The 16,211-nt window shown below is 43.6% G+C and overlaps 1 protein-coding gene across 1 annotated transcript in view; it reads right to left on the bottom strand.

The window, feature by feature from the left end:
* CFAP47 (cilia and flagella associated protein 47) overlaps window positions 1–16,211 on the bottom strand; it is a 704,026-nt gene that overhangs the window by 642,581 nt on the left and 45,234 nt on the right. Inside the window, exons 10-13 of the mRNA XM_065423211.1 lie at window positions 11,445–11,658; window positions 10,900–11,052; window positions 4,697–4,886; window positions 4,515–4,611 (exon numbers count right to left, since the gene is read on the bottom strand). Of these exons, the coding sequence (XP_065279283.1) occupies window positions 4,515–4,611; window positions 4,697–4,886; window positions 10,900–11,052; window positions 11,445–11,658 (654 nt within the window). The remainder of the gene's footprint in view (window positions 1–4,514; window positions 4,612–4,696; window positions 4,887–10,899; window positions 11,053–11,444; window positions 11,659–16,211) is intronic.

Raw genomic sequence — 16,211 nt, 5'->3', positions numbered from 1 at the left:
CAACTCCCTAATGAAACCAATCATTTGATAGAGCGCGACATAGTGTTGCTAATGATTTGGCTATCATAGCATTCACATGCATGAGTGTGATCACATTTATGAACCATGCTCAAAGGCAATGTGTGCTTTTTTACTTTCCAGTACTTAAAACAACTGAATGGTTTCATCACCTTATCTATGAATATTTACAGAAAAGCTGTTAAGTAATAAATTAATTTAAAACATTGAGCATAAAAAATGATGCAAACAAAGTTTCCTGTTATATTTTTTCAGCTTTAATTTTACACTTTATACTTAAACCTCACCTGTGAGTAACTGCTTCCCTCTCAAACTCAAACATCTGGGCTCTTGTCATATCCTTACAGATACAACAACCTGTTGAAACTCAATTCCATCTCTCCCCAGGACCACCGACGGCTTCACTATTTTCAATTCCACACCTCATACATATACACAATATCTCCAAACTACATCCCACTTCCCAGCTTTCCTATTAAGTCTCAATTCATAGGTATGTTTGTTTGTTTTTTTAATAAAAAGAGGGGCCGTAATAATCCCCTAATCTGACCTCTTGCATAACACAGGCCATAGAATATCACCCAGTAATTACTGGGTCAAGCCCAATGACTTTGGATTGAACTAGACCATATATTTTAGAAACACGTCAATCTTCATTTAAAGACTTCAAGTGATGGAGAATCCATAACATCACTTGATAAATTTTTCCAATGGTTAATTATTTTTGCTGTTAAAAATATGTGCCAAATTCCAGCCAATAGATCTTGCTCTGCCTTTGTCTGCTAGGTTAAAGAGCCCTCTAGTACCAATCTCTTCTCTCCATGTAGATATTAATATACTGTGATCAAGTCATCTCTTAACCATCTCTTTGATAAACTAATAGATTTAGCTTCTTAACTTGTTGCTCCTTTTTGAACTTTATCCAATTTTTCAACATTCTTTTAAAAAAAAGTGTGGACACCAGAAATGGAATGGACACAGTAACTGTTTCACCAATGCTGCATGCTAAGGTAATACCATCTCCAGACTCCTACTCGATAGTCTTGCTTATACATCCAAGAATCACATTAGCCCTTTTAGTCACCACTTTTCACTGGGAGCTCTTGTTCAATTAGTTATCCACCATAACTCCTAAGTCTTTTTCAGAGTCACTGCTTTTGAGAATACAGTCCCCCAATCATACAAGTATGGCCTCTGTTCTTTGTACCCAGATGTATGATCTTGCATTTGGTTGCATTAAGATGCAAGTGTGACAGCATTCGGGGTTGCAATCCAGAAAAGTAAGGTGTGTCATCACTTGCCCTGTAACCCTGGGTGCTTCACAATGCTTTGCTGTAGCAGCTTCCAACTTGGGATGCTCACAACCAGCCTACAAGCATGCAGGTCACATCCTGAGTCCCTGTGTACTAGACAGACCTAGTTTAGCAGCTCTGACTCCAGCAGCCTATCTACAGCTTCGCAGCACCACTCTGGCTTCCACCAGTCCTGGTTACGATTTGATAGGTGACCCCAACATACTCCTGGTCCTGAATTTTCCGAAAACCATGTGCTCTGCAATGTTCAGCCCTCTCCTAGAGGCTTCAGAGAAATAATAAGGTTTGCTTGTTCCTCTAAAGACACAAAAGAACTTCATAGCTTATTAACTTAACTGGGGTAAACCCACCCTTCCATTTAAACACAGCACTGCTTTGGTTTATAGTACAAAAATAGAACTAATTTATTAACAATAGGACATAAGTTAAGTGATGCCAAGTAAAAGGAATAAAGTTAGAAAGGGTTACAAGCAAATAAAAGTGAACACACACATCTGAAGTCTAAAACTTAATCTAGCAAGGTGAGGCTTTGTTTAAGATGGTTATTCTCACCTATATTCAGTTCCCAGAAACTTCAACCTGCCCTCTTGAGTGAAGGGCCCATCTTTCTCAGCTTGCGTCTTTCTAGTGATGGATGCCAAAGATGGCTTCTGTCTTCTCTTATAATCTTCCAAAGTTCAATTAACTTGATTCAAGAGGCAGGATGCCTCATGCTATCCTTCCCTTCCTGGGGGCTTCCCATCTCCCTGTATGGGAATGGGGCTTCCACTATTTTGATTCCACCATGCTTAATTTACATAAGAGATAGAGAAGACAGCTATTTACCTCTTGTCTGGGAAGGAACTTGTTTCTCCCTGTCTGGCCTCAGACTTCAAAATATAATATTATTAAGTACCCAATTTTCCTCGTATAGTGTTCATACATTTCACAATGATATTAATCATCAGTGTGTCATTAGCTTTCAGAAGAGACCTCACTCTGTACACTCTTATAATACTGTAATATTATATGCAATCAGATGATTTAATTGCTTATCACTTGATGGTTAGACCCCCCCCCCCCCCCCCCCGTCTTTCTAGACCAGTAAATTTTTTTAATGGATTTTTCTGATGGTTACTCCCCAAAGAAAAGTTTATTCAAGCTGTGAGGAAGGCAACGTGAAGTCTGGTGCTGAAGGAAGCTCCATACTTTCTTCCCCCACTTGTTAGCTTAATAGCTTTGTTTACCTAGTATGTAAAAATGGACCTTCTTTGTCTTTGCCTGAAGATTGGTCTGGTCAGAGAATCACATACATATTCCTTTATCTAAGGCAGACCTGTTTACCAACAGCACTTGACATGCCTGATTTAAACACATTTTAGTCATGATTCTAGCATATATCGACAACTCTAAATACCCACCACATACATACATCATGCAAGATATTAATGATCAGTGAATTATTAGTTTTCAATTGATACCTCACAAGGCACATTTTGTAGAAAGATTACAATAGTTTGTAGGGTGAGAATACAGCAGTTCGTAGTGTCATAGCATGTAATTTGTGCTCAGTTTACCAAGTGATCCAAATCATTCTGTGTAAATGACCTACCTTTTTCCTCATTTCCCACTCTACCAATGTTTGTGTCCTCTGAAAACTTTACCAGTCACGGGGTACTAAGTCAAATGTCTCATGGAAGTCTACAGAGTTATCTATACCAAACAAACTTGTAATCTCATACAAAAAACAATATTGTTTGTTTGACAAGACATATTTTACATATTCCAAACGTACGCTGAACCTGCATAAAACCTGAAATTCTCACTCTACCTACTAGCCACCCAGTATCGGTAGCATAGCCAGGGTGGAGCAGGGCAGTGGCCACTCCCCCACTGAGAATCTTGGCGCCTTTTTAATTATTACTCACCCAGCGGCACTCCGGGTCTTCGGCGGCGGGACCTTCACTCGCTCCGGGTGTCTTCGGCAGCACTGAAGGAAATGCCACCGAAGACCTGCGGAGCGAGTGAAGGTCCCACCGCCGAGGTGCCACTGAACACCCGGAGCGCCGCTGGGCGAGTAAAAGCACCGCCCCGTCAGTAAAAGCGCCACAGCGGGTGGCGCCTTTTTTTTTTTTTTTTTTTTGATGCTCCCCCTGTTCCCTCCACCTGGCTACACCACTGCCCAGTATGTCATGATTTCCTCACATCCTACATGGTTAGATCGTCATGAAGTATAGGGAGCAGCTTTCCTTTTACTACATGGAATAAACTGCCAAAGTGAATTTTACTTGGTACGTTCCATGAGTTTGCCGCCAATGCTACCGATGCCAGACCTCTTACGTTAGCCACATAGCTGGAATTCCATGAGTAGCTGCAGTGCCTGAAGATTAACCTCTAGGTAGCAGGAGGTCTCGTTTGTTGAGGAGCTGTACAACAACAATAAAACCCAAGGGGCTGCAGGTGGGGAGAGTGAAAGTCAAGCAGTCACAAGGGAAGTTTGCACACCCAAAGACTACCTTCCCCTTTACACATAAATGTACAGGCCCAGTTTGAGTTATTCCAACCTCAAACAATGTTGTTGTTTTTTTAAAACAACAACAAATATCTATGAGGCTGTATTAGTTTTCAGGAAAACAACATTTTATGGACTGTACCTATTTACAATGCAATCAGAGAAATATTTATGGTACCAAGTCTCATTAGTAGAAGTGTTCCATTCAGGTTTCCAAATACAGGTTCTTCTTTGTCACGCCACACCATACTGAAATTTGGTCTAAAAAGAGTTTTTAAGACATCACCCTTCTCCATTGTGATATCACTATACTTCCCTCCCAGAATCCTCTCCTTTGAAGACAACCATAGACAGGGTACTTCTATTGATATTAATGCTTCTCCACATATTATGCAACATCAGGGCTTCAGAGAATGAATGACCTATATTCATCACACCTGTGGTATGACTCACTTTAGCTACTTTGCAAAGGGAGACATAAACAAGTTCTTCCAAATCTAAGTGTTCTGCACCTCTATACTGTCTGCAGAGGTGCAGGACTGATGACCAAGCACTAGCATGAATATTAAAGCCACCTTTTCATTAAACACATACTATTTAAGGCAAATAATTATGCTGTATAGATTATATTACTATTAATAAATACTTTTATGCCAGCCAAACGAAATGATGTAACCTCGGTGATATCTTACCAATGATTATCTGATAAAGCTGTTTTGGTGTCAAAGTTATATTACAATCTTCTCTCTCTTGTGGAGAAGATGGTACAGCATTAAGCCCGTCATAAACCTGTGGAAAACACCAACAAATGCTTTATCAATTATTCTCAGTGTTATGTTTTTCTTTTATTTAAATGTAAATATGCCTAACTTACCTCTTTGGCTAAGGATTCAGATTCAATTGCTGCCAGCTTTCGACTACTTAGCAGGCAGTCCTCATTTAAAGGAGTTGTTTCTAGTTTCGGCTTCTCCTTGTGTAAATCTGTCATTGTGATCTTTGGTGACCTGAGCCCTGAAGCTGGTTTTAGGCCTATGTTCACAGGATTGTTAAGACTGTTATATTTCCTTTAGAAAAACAAAAAGGTTAAAGTCCAAATTTCTAGAAACCTAACAAATGTTCCATGTTATGCATATTAAAAATTAACTACGATTTTAAAATATTTCAAGTAGTTCTTTGGAGTAGCATATTTCTCTAGAGAAAAAATCCTCAATTGTGTCAAATACTTTGAGCAATCCTACTGTAGTGTCTGAGTCACAGACTGTCATTTACTCTATGTTTGTACAGTGCCTAGAACAATGGGGCCTAACCTGGATTGTGAACATTTAGGTGCTATTGCAATATAAAATGTTAAATTACATCCAAAATCTAAGAATGTTACGGTTGCAAAGTCAAGAACTCAAAAGTTAGGAAATGCCAAACTAGTGAAGTGTCCATTAATTCTGCCACCTAAGGCCTAATTTTTCCAGATATTTTGGCTTTTTACTGCACTTCATATGTTCAAAGCACAGCTAATCGACTTCAGTTGCAGTCACAAGAACTCAGAACTCCTTCAAATCTGGCCACAGGTGTCTTATGTTGGACATCCAGAAAACGTTCAATGCAACTGATGACCAACTGTGAACATTTTGGCTTAAGTGACTTTCCCAGCATCACATAGGAACTGTGGATAGAATCCAGTTCTCCAGGGCAGCATTCAACTTTAACCAGGAGACCATCCTTTCTCTTCCTGCAATTCCCTACTCGTTCACTAGACACCTTCCAACTTCTGCAACAAATGAGACAGGGGTTCTACAGACAACAGCCTCATCCATTACACAACGCTGATTAATTCCCAGAGAACTCTCCATCATGTATGCTGACTGAGGCAGAGGTCCTGTGGTAAAAATTGTAGGTGATCATGTAAATAAATACTGTATTATGGTGTCTACACATAAGGGGACTGAATTACGGTTGCAGAAGCAAACTTCTGCATTTCTTAACTTTTTACTGATTGACTTGGTACATTAATATGTTTTAAAATAGATTTTTGTTTGTTTTTTTAACATGATTTCCTAAATTTTCTTTAGGGAACAAACTGAAAAAACAGAAATTCTATTATGTGGAAACATACTGACCCCTAACTTGGGTTTGAACCTTTAGTTTCACAGCACAGATCTCTTTCATTTGAGTTAACCAAATACCTGGTACCAATAGTAAGCTGTTATCCTCTATGTGAACAAGCCATCACAGGGAATGAGACACACACTTTGCCAGTGGGTTTCACAGCTATTTGCTGATGAAGAATATAGAAACTCCTGGGTTCATTTCCAGGTTCTGGAGGAGAGTGTACCCTAGTAGTTCTAGACCCTTCCACCCCATCCCCCATAAGCCTGTGTCCCCCTCTGTTCCTGTATGCTCACCACTCAGTTCTAGCTCACTTCCCACTCTGCTCCTATTCACCTACTGGCTCCCACCCCGCTCCCTCACTTTTTCTATGCACCCCACACAAACCCTGGCTCCTGCCCCTCTCTTCTCCTATGTATCCCCCATACCCAATCTCCTGCCCCACCATCACTTATCCACCCCACCATCCCAGCTCCTGCCCCCTACCCCATCCTAGTTCCTGACTCCTTCCTCCTCCACTCCTACGCAAACCCCTCACACCGCAGTTCCTGCCTCACTCTCCCCATCTGCTACTATTCAACCCCTCCTGTTCCCTCCCTGTTCCTCCATCTAACTCCACCTGCCTGGCTCCTATCCCATTCTGTACCTATGCTCCCCACACTCCCTTTCACATCCTGCTCTCTGCTCCTAATCCACTTGTCCCGCACCACCTCCTGTCCCTCTTCCCCTCTGCAGCCCTCCCACCACTTCTTGTCTCCCTCTCCTTTTACAACCTGCTCCATGGTTTCTCACCATCCTCTGATTACTATACCCTCTCCTCATGTCCTATCCACCAACTCTTCACTGTTCTGCAGTCAAGTCAGGTCCTGGATGCCAGCAGGGGGAGCTTTGAGAGCAAAGGGGAAGCAGTCTCCCTGCTCTCAGTTCAGTTGATTGATTCCACAGCAACCCCTGGCAGCTAGCATGAGCAACTACAGTCACAAATGCAGGGAAAGTCCTGTTCAGCCCATGCAGCCCAGAACTGGAGCATACCCAGTCCAGATAGAATGTTCAGAGAATTTAATGCAAGTCTCTACTGAACATGTGTGAACTGAGATTTTTTTCAGGGGCTTAAACCCTGGCCAAATTTGAAAGAAATTTTCATGGGGAGGCAAAACGCTGACACAGGGCAATATTCCTGCCCAATTTCAAGCCCTTACTCCAAAGCACAGAGGCATTAGTGTCTCAACGAAACAGTTAAGAATTTTTTAACATGCGTAAAACAATCTGTTTTCCCCTAGCCTGGATCTTCGAAGCAGGTGAACCATTTTAGCTGAAATTTTCAGTAAAATAAAATAGCCCGAAGACATCTCGCATGAAAATTTTCAACCCAAATGGATAAAATCTGGCAAAGTTATAAACTAGTGAAAATAGAGCCTTATAATGGGAAGTGTCAGGCAGCCTTAATTATAGGCATCACTACCCTGCACCACCTATAACAACTAACTTCAGTATTTGTTACCGAAAATAATCACTAGTACTTGGTGACTTACTTCACATTATAAACCTTATTTTCAATTTATAAAAAACTGGGGTAAAGATTTAACTAGAAGTTAAATCCAATTTTTTTTTTAAATAAATGGACATTTTTAAATCATTACACTATGTCTGATCAGGCTACTCTATAAAGATTTATAAAAGACTTTTCCAACGCTATTCTAACAAATTTGCAATATTCAGGTACAACAGATAGATGAAGTAATAGACCCACGCTTGCAATTTTATCCACATGCATTTTTGTGAATTCTTAAGCAAAATCAGGACATCCAAAGAGAACTTTAAAAAGATAAATAATAAAGTCTCCATGCCTTTTGGGGGAGGGAGGGAATGGGAGGGCATGGAAGGGGGTGGATTTAAAGACTTCAAGGTAAAAGAATCCATTGTTCCAATGGTCAATTACACTGGTCTACAATTTTTGAGAAGTCGTCTGCTTCAGAGATAAAATGTGCTATTTATTATGTATTTTGATGTGCTGAATTCAAATATGACAATTAAAACAACTGATTGGCTACTGTTTCTAAGATATTTAAGTTTTTACATTTTATGTCTATGTATATTGTGTAGATAGAGTTTTAATCATAAATTGTAAATCTAGGTCTTTTCATGTGTTTATGGTTGCTTTACATGATAATAGTTCACCTGTCCTGTTTATGTAACACTTTAAAAATCAGCAAAAAAGGGTTATATAAATAAAATTTATTATGAAACAAAAGGCAAAAAACTTATGTACATAGTTTAGTCCTATTCAGTGCCTACTCGGCGCTTCTTGGCTTGTCTCTTGTATTCATTAAATGGAGCATCTCTTGTCACTGTCCAGCAATAGTCTGCAAGCATTGATGGGCTCCATTTGCCCTGATAGCGTTTCTCCATTGTTGCAATGTCCTGGTGAAATCGCTCGCCGTGCTCGTCGCTCACTGCTCCGCAGTTCGGTGGGAAAAAAATCTAGATGAGAGTACAAAAAAAAATGTATCTTTAGTGTCATGTTGCAACCAAGGCTTTTGTATGCCTTGAGGAGGTTTTCCACCAACAACCTGTAGTTGACTGCCTTGTTGTTTCCGAGAAAATTTATTGCCACTAACTGGAAGGCTTTCCATGCCGTCTTTTCCTTGCCACGCAGTGCATGATCAAATGCATCAACTCGAAGAAGTTCACAAATCTGAGGACCAACAAAGACACCTTCCTTTATCTTAGCTTCACTTAACCTTGGAAATTTTCCACGGAGGTACTTGAAAGCTGCTTGTGTTTTGTCAATGGCCTTGACAAAGTTCTTCATCAGACCCAGCTTGATGTGTAAGGGTGGTAACAAAATCTTCTTTGATTCAACAAGTGGTGGATGCTGAACACTTTTCCTCCCAAGCTCCAATGACTGTCGGAGTGGCCAATCTTTCTTGATGTAGTGGGAATCTCTTGCACGACTATCCCATTCGCAGAGAAAACAGCAGTACTTTGTGTATCCAGTCTGCAGACCAAGCAAGAGAGCAACAACCTTCAAATCGCCACAAAGCTGCCACTGATGTTGGTCATAGTTTATGCACCTCAAAAGTTGTTTCATGTTGTCATAGGTTTCCTTCATATGGACTGCATGACCAACTGGAATTGATGGCAAAACATTGCCATTATGCAGTAATACAGCTTTAAGACTCATCTTCGATGAATCAATGAACAGTCTCCACTCATCTGGATCGTGAACGATGTTGAGGGCTGCCATCACACCATCGATGTTGTTGCAGGCTACAAGATCACCTTCCATGAAGAAGAATGGGACAAGATCCTTTTGACGGTCATGGAACATGGAAACCCTAACATCACCTGCCAGGAGATTCCACTGCTGTAGTCTGGAGCCCAACAGCTCTGCCTTACTCTTGGGTACCTTAAAGACTAACAAACAGATTTATTTGGGCATAAGCTTTCATGGGTAAAAACCTTTCGTTTTTACCCACGAAAGCTTATGCCCAAATAAATCTGTTAGTCTTTAAGGTGCCACCAGACTCCTTGTTGTTTTTGTAGATACAGACTAACACGGCTACCCCCTGATACTTTACTCTTGGGTAGTTCCAAATCCCTGACAAGGTCATTCAGTTCACCTTGTGTTATGAGGTGTGGTTCAGAGGAGGAGGATGGGAGAAAAATGTGGGTCCTGTGACATTGATGGTTCAGGACCAGAAGTTTCATCCTCCTCCCCGTCTGACTCAAGTGAGAATGATTCTGGTGCATCAGGAACCGGCAATCCTTCTCCGTGGGGTACTGGGCGTATAGCTGATGGAATGTTTGGATAAAGCACAGTCCACTTTTTCTTCTATGACACACCTTTCCCAACTGGAGACATCATGCAGAAGTAACAATTGCTGGTATGATCTGTTGGCTCTCTCCAAATCATTGGCACTGCAAAAGGCATAGATTTCCTTTTCCTGTTCAACCACTGGCGAAGATTTGTTGCACAAGTGTTGCAGCATATGTGTGGGGCCCACCTCTTGTCCTGATCTCCAATTTTGCAGCCAAAATAAAGGTGATAGGCTTTTTTAACCATAGTGGTTATACTGCGCTTTTGGGATGCAAAAGTCACTTCACCACAAACATAGCAGAAGTTATCTGCACTGTTCACACAAGTACGAGGCATCTCTGCTCACTTTGGCTAAACAGAAATGTGTCCCTTTGCAAAATCAAACACTGACAAATAAGAGAGCACGACACTGTCTGATTTCTAGAGCTGATATAGGGCAATTTGTTCAGCAGAGTGATGTAAGCTTCGTTATGATTGCATCATCCATGACTTCTAGGAATAACATGATGCAATTCATATCATGTATGACGCAATACCAGCTTCAGATTGCATCATTCATTGTTTTGCCTAAAAAGCAAGTACTGTCCAAACCCAGTCATAGATTTATTCATAGATCCAGTCAAAGATGTATTTTAGTCATTTCTGGTTTAAATTGAGGTCCCTTCCCTTTATAACTCACTTATCCTCCGCCATTCCCAAGTCAAGGGTCGTATATACTGACCCAATAGCATATCTTGAAAACTAGAGCCAATCAACAATTTTAAGCATCATTTTCATTCTCAGTGACCCAGAATTAGTAAAGTTTGACTACATTTATTTCAGAAGCATTTTGGCTGTAGAGCAGTGTTACCCTCACTGTTAAAATTATGCTTCTTAATTTTACTCTGGGTTTGTCTAGCTTCAGCTTTGAGCCACTGGCTCATTATGCCTCTGTCCATGAGCTTTGTCCAGTGAAGCAGCCCTAAGCGTATAAATAATTACTAGGAGAAATTTTTTTAAATACATTAAGAACTAAAGCCCCCGCACTACAAATGCTTGTGCATGGGCTTAAATTTAAGTTCATGAGTAGTCCCACTGAAGTTAATTTGAATATGAATGTACATTTACTGTAGCAATGCCTTAGGTATTTCTTCTTTTAAGAAATAAAATTTTACCTAGTAGCTTCTTTTTGTAAGCGACGCTGTCTTAAACTTTGAATAAAATCTGCATAGTATTCCTTATGTGCTTGCTTTTCCAGTTCTTCATAGTCAGTATAAGCAAAATCTGGATCCACATAATGATATCGGTCAGCTTTCGTAAAAATAGTCCTAAATATTTAGAGAGAAATGTAGCTTCATTATATAGATTAATGATTTAGGGTTTTGTTAGACTTGGAAAATATTACTGATTTTGTTACATAAATAATTTATTGCAAACTCCTATTATGTTACAGGTGATTATTAGTATTTGACTTTGCAAAGACAACAATAAAAATAAAACATACAAGAATTAGTAGTTACACCTGCAGTTTCCTATGAGAAGCAACTCAGAATGTAGTACATACATTCTTCTGTCAAAACAGACTGCTATATATAAAAAAAATTCAGTCTGAAAATATACTCAAGTATTTTAAGCGATGGATCGTGATCTACTTTTGAAATAAGTAATCAACTGTTAATACTACATCCTAGTTTCTTATTTAAATACTATAGTACATTACCTATATTTTTTATGTCGTTCACTGGGCCTAATGCTGGCTGAGCGATCATTAGGAAAGGCTATAAGTGCATCACTTTTACAGTCCCTATTTATCTGGTGAGTATGCATCTGTGTTTGAGCTGATCGAAGCATTGCTACTGGTGCAAAATCAATAAATCGCCCAATCTCATCAGCTACCAACTGTCCAGTTGCATTGGTAATCATTGGTGTTATGCCTTAGGATTTAAATAAAACAAGTTACTTGCAATCAAGCTACCATTTTCAAATGGGAGGTACAAAGTAATATCTCAATTCAGAAAAAATATACATTTAATAAAGGTATTACAATGAAATCACATCTAAAAATGAGAGTTCTGACTTTTCTCACACCATTTTTACAAAAGTGTATTTACATTATCTTCATTCAAGAGAAGAAATTATGGTATTGTGGAAAGGGATTAAGACTCAGACTTGTGTTCAATTCCTGCTCCTGGCACAAACTTTCCTGCATGATCCAGAGCAAGTCATCTAGGCCTTGATTCACCAAACCACTTAAACTTAAGCACTTGAATAGCCTCATTAAAATCTGTGGGATTACACATGTGCTTAAAATGCTTTGCTGAATTGGGGCCTGAATCTCTCTATCAGTTCCTCATAGTACTTAATTCCTAATACTTCCTCTCTCTCGTGCTTATCACTCTTGTATATTCAGATTATAAAGATTTTGGGGCAATGATTATCTCTTACTACGTATGAGCAACAAAAAGCAAAATGTAGCCCTGATGTCAGATGGGACCTCTAGGTCAGAGGTGGGCAAACTACGGCCTGTGGGCCACATCCGGCCCGCGGGACCCTCCTGCCCTGGGAGGCTGGCCCCCGGCCCCTCCCCTGCTGTTCTGCCTCCCTCGCAGCCTCAGCTCGCCCCGCCGCCAGCGCAATGCTCTGGGTGGTGGGGCTGCGAGCTCCTGGGGCAGCGCCACTGCAGAGCCCGGCCTGACCCGGTCTCTGTGCTGCACAGTGTGTGACTGTAGCGCCGCCAGCCACTGGTACTCCAGGCAGCGCGGTAAGGGGGCAGGGAGCGGGAGTTGGATACAGGGCAGAGGAGTTCAGGGTGGTGGTCGGGGGCGGGGGTGTGGTAGGGGTCGGGGCGGTCAGAGGGCGGGGAATAGGGGGGTTGAATGGGGGCAGGAGTCTGGGGGGGCAGTCAGGAATGGGGAGGTTGGATGGGGCGACGGGGGACAGTCAGGGGCAGGGGTTCCGGAGACAGTCAGGGGTCAGGGAAAAGGGGTGGTTGGATGGGGCCGGGGTCTGGGGGGACAGTCAGGAAGAAGGGGGGTTGGATGGGGCGGCAGGGGGCAATCAGGGGTGGGGGTTCTGGTGGTGGATCGGGCAGGGGTCCCGGGGTGGACCATCAGGGGGCGAGAAGTGGGGGGGGGGCAGATGGGGGGTGGGAGGCCAGGCCAAGCCCCCCTCCCCTAACTGGCCCTACATACAATTTCCAAAACCCGATGCAGCCCTCAAGCCAAAAAGTTTGCCCGCCCCTGCTCTAGGTGCTTCCATAATACAACCAACAATGTATATTTTGAACTAGTGTAAAAGAGAAGAGAATCAGACACTAAAGCCTTGGCTACACTTGCAGATGTACAGCGCTGTGAGTTAAACCTGACTTTGTGCAGCTGAGTAGGAAAAGCGATGCAGTCTGTCCACACTGACAGCTGCCCAGCGCACTGTCATGGCCACATTTGCGGCAACTGCAGCGCTATTGGAAGCGGTGCATTGTGGGCAGCTATCCCACAGAGCACCTTTTCCCATTCTGGCGCCGTGGGTTGTGGGAAGGGGGCGTGGGTGCGGGGAATTCTGGGTCCTGTCCCAATGCCCCGTGATGCATTGCTTCGCATCCCAGAAATCCCTTTGTTTCCATCCACCTTTGGCGCCATCTTTCAACGGTTTCTGTGCAGCGCGATCAGTCTGCGGGAAATGGAGTCCAAACTGCTGAGGCGTATGCTGACGAGTCTCGCCAGCACGTCACGTTTCGCTGTTGAACTATTCCTTAAGATCCAAAGTGAGAGTGAGGGTGAGGAGTCCGACGATGCTATCGAGCCGCATAACGCATACGACACGAAATTGCTTGTGGCATTCACGGACATGCTCAGCACCGTGGAACGCTGCTTTTGGGCTCGGGAAACAAGCACCGAGTGGTGGGATCACATCGTCATGGAAGTCTGGGATGACGAGCAGTGGCTGCAGAACTTTCGGATGAGAAAAGCCACTTTCATGGGACTGTGTGAGGAGCTTGCCCCCACCGTGCGGCGCAAGGACACGAGATTGAGAGCTGCCCTGCCAGTGGAGAAGCGGGTGGCTATTGCAATCTGGAAGCTGGCAACTTCAGACAGCTACCAGTCGGTCGCAAACCAGTTTGGAGTGGGAAAGTCGACTGTTGGAATCGTGTTGATGCAAGTTTGCAAGGCCATTAATCGCATCCTACTCAGAAGAACCGTGACACTGGGTAACGTGCAGGAACTAGTGGATGGCTTTGCACAAATGGGGTTCCCTAACTGTGGAGGGGCGATAGATGGGACGCACATTCCTATTCTGGCACCACCCCACCTAGGATCCGACTACTTTAATCGGAAGGGGTATTTCTCTATGGTTCTCCAGGCGCTTGTGGATCACCGTGGGCATTTCATTGACATTAACACAGACTGGCCCGGAAAGGTGCATGACGCACGCATCTTTCAGAACACTTGGCTGTTCAGGAAGATGCAGGCCGGGACTTTTTTCCCAGAGCGGAAGATCACGATAGGAGAAGTTGAAATGCCCATTGTGATCCTTGGAGATCCCGCTTACCCGTTAATGCTGTAGCTCATGAAACCCTACACAGGGAGCCTTGACAGCAGCAAGGAACGGTTCAACTACAGGCTGAGCCGGTGCCGAATGACTGTGGAGTGTGCCTTTGGCCGTTTAAAGGGCCACTGGCGATCTCTGTATGGGAAGCTGGACTTGGCCGAAAACAGCATCCCCGCGGTTATATCCGCGTGCTGTGCCCTCCATAATATTTGTGAAGGGAAGGGTGAAAGCTTCACTCAGGCATGGACTTCCGAGGTTCAACACCTGGAGGCTGAATTTGCACAGCCAGAGAGCAGGGCTATTACAGGGGCCCAGCGCGGGGCTGCAAGGATTAGGGATGCCTTGAGGGAGCAATTTGAGGCTGAAAACCAGCAGTGATATCTGGTGCCCTGCACGGGAGTGAAGTGCAGTAGTTCCAATCTTTAGGAATCAGTGTCTGCTTAGCAGACAAGCAGACTTGCAGTGCCTGTGTAATTCCTGGGCTAAGGAGTCTTTTACTTTATGCAATAATAAAGAATGTTTTCAAAGCCAAAGAATCCATTTATTGAAAAGAAAAAAAAAATTATTTATTGAAAAGAAACAAGGGGGTGGAGTGGGGAACAGTACAATCACAGATTCGCGTATGTCCTGTCTGGTGTGCTGTGCAGTGAGTGCTGCACTTCAGGACAGCTATACTGCATGGTGAGGGGGGTTGAGTGCAGAGGGTAAGGGTAGTGGTTTTCAGGGCTGGGTGGTGAAGATACTGGTGTTGGAGGCAGCGGGTGGCGTGAAGAACACGGAAGTTGGGGAAAGTGGGTTGGAGGTGACAGTGGGGCACAACGGAAAGAGTTTTGGGACAAGGGCTGTGTGGGGGGGTGGCATTTGCGGTACTGCTCCTCTTTCTGCATGGCTACCAGCTCCAGGATAGCATCTGCTTGGCGCTCCAGGATGCTTATGAGCTTATCAGTGCTTTGCTGCCGGTGCAGGGTGCTTTGCCGCCGCTGCGCTGCGTTTTCCTGGCGGATCCTGCTTTCTCTCTCCCTCCAGTCCTGTGCTTTCTCATTCTCTTTAATAGATTGCCGCATCACTTCTTGCGGCATGTCTTCTTTGCTTTTTCGCGGTCTCTTCCTGAGTCTTTGCAGTCTCTGAGCAGGCGATAAGAGGGACGGCTGAGGTCTCAAGGTTGATGCAGCTGTATAGGCAAAATGCAACATTTAACAGAGGCAGCATTGTTTATACCAGACAGAGTAAGGATTCCCCCCGCACTTAAGGAGTAGAAAACACACAGGGTCTACACAATAGCATAATTTTCCCGTCCAAAACAGAGCACACATATCCCATGGGAGCCTCAAAATGGTGAGTAAGGGGGACTGATTGTTTCAGGGCTGCACTGTCCTCTGGGTTTCTGTGCCTTGGGGAGAGCCAACAGCTTCAGGTGGCACCTACACTGAACACTGTCCCAACATTTTCCACAGGAGTTCGTCCTGGACGATATCTCGCTGCTGAGGGTGACCTGGGAAGCAAGGGAGGGTCTTCTACTGCAATGCGGCTTCCGCCCTGGCCCATATGCAGCTTGCCTGTGTGCAGCAATGGTCCCCCCGCCCCTCGCGGCACAGTGGCGCGGACATGTTAGCCTGGCTGGGACAAGGATCACGGTGGCTCTCCCGATAAACCTGCGCAAGCGCATTGCACACGTTCTGGATGAGACATTTGAGGAGATTACCGAGGCTGATTACCGCGATGTGATAAACCACATCAATGCACTATTCTGCATCTAGGCATGCATGCCTAACCCTCCTCTCCCAAAGAGCCCGCACCGAAAAAATTCCTTCCCGAAAAAAAAAAAAAACGCTTACCGGGAACCTGCTCTTCTGTTTGTCCTCCACCAAGTACCGGCTGCTGCGACTGGCTACCTTCCTCCTGGCTCGAGAAGAGCTCCTGGCTGCATGGCTCCAGGGATTCC

This window comes from Emys orbicularis, chromosome 1 (genome assembly GCF_028017835.1).
Source record: "Emys orbicularis isolate rEmyOrb1 chromosome 1, rEmyOrb1.hap1, whole genome shotgun sequence".
Lineage (NCBI taxonomy): Eukaryota > Metazoa > Chordata > Testudines > Emydidae > Emys > Emys orbicularis.
The sequence above is the reverse complement of the archived record's forward strand: the minus strand, read 5'-3'. Positions and strand labels throughout refer to the sequence as shown.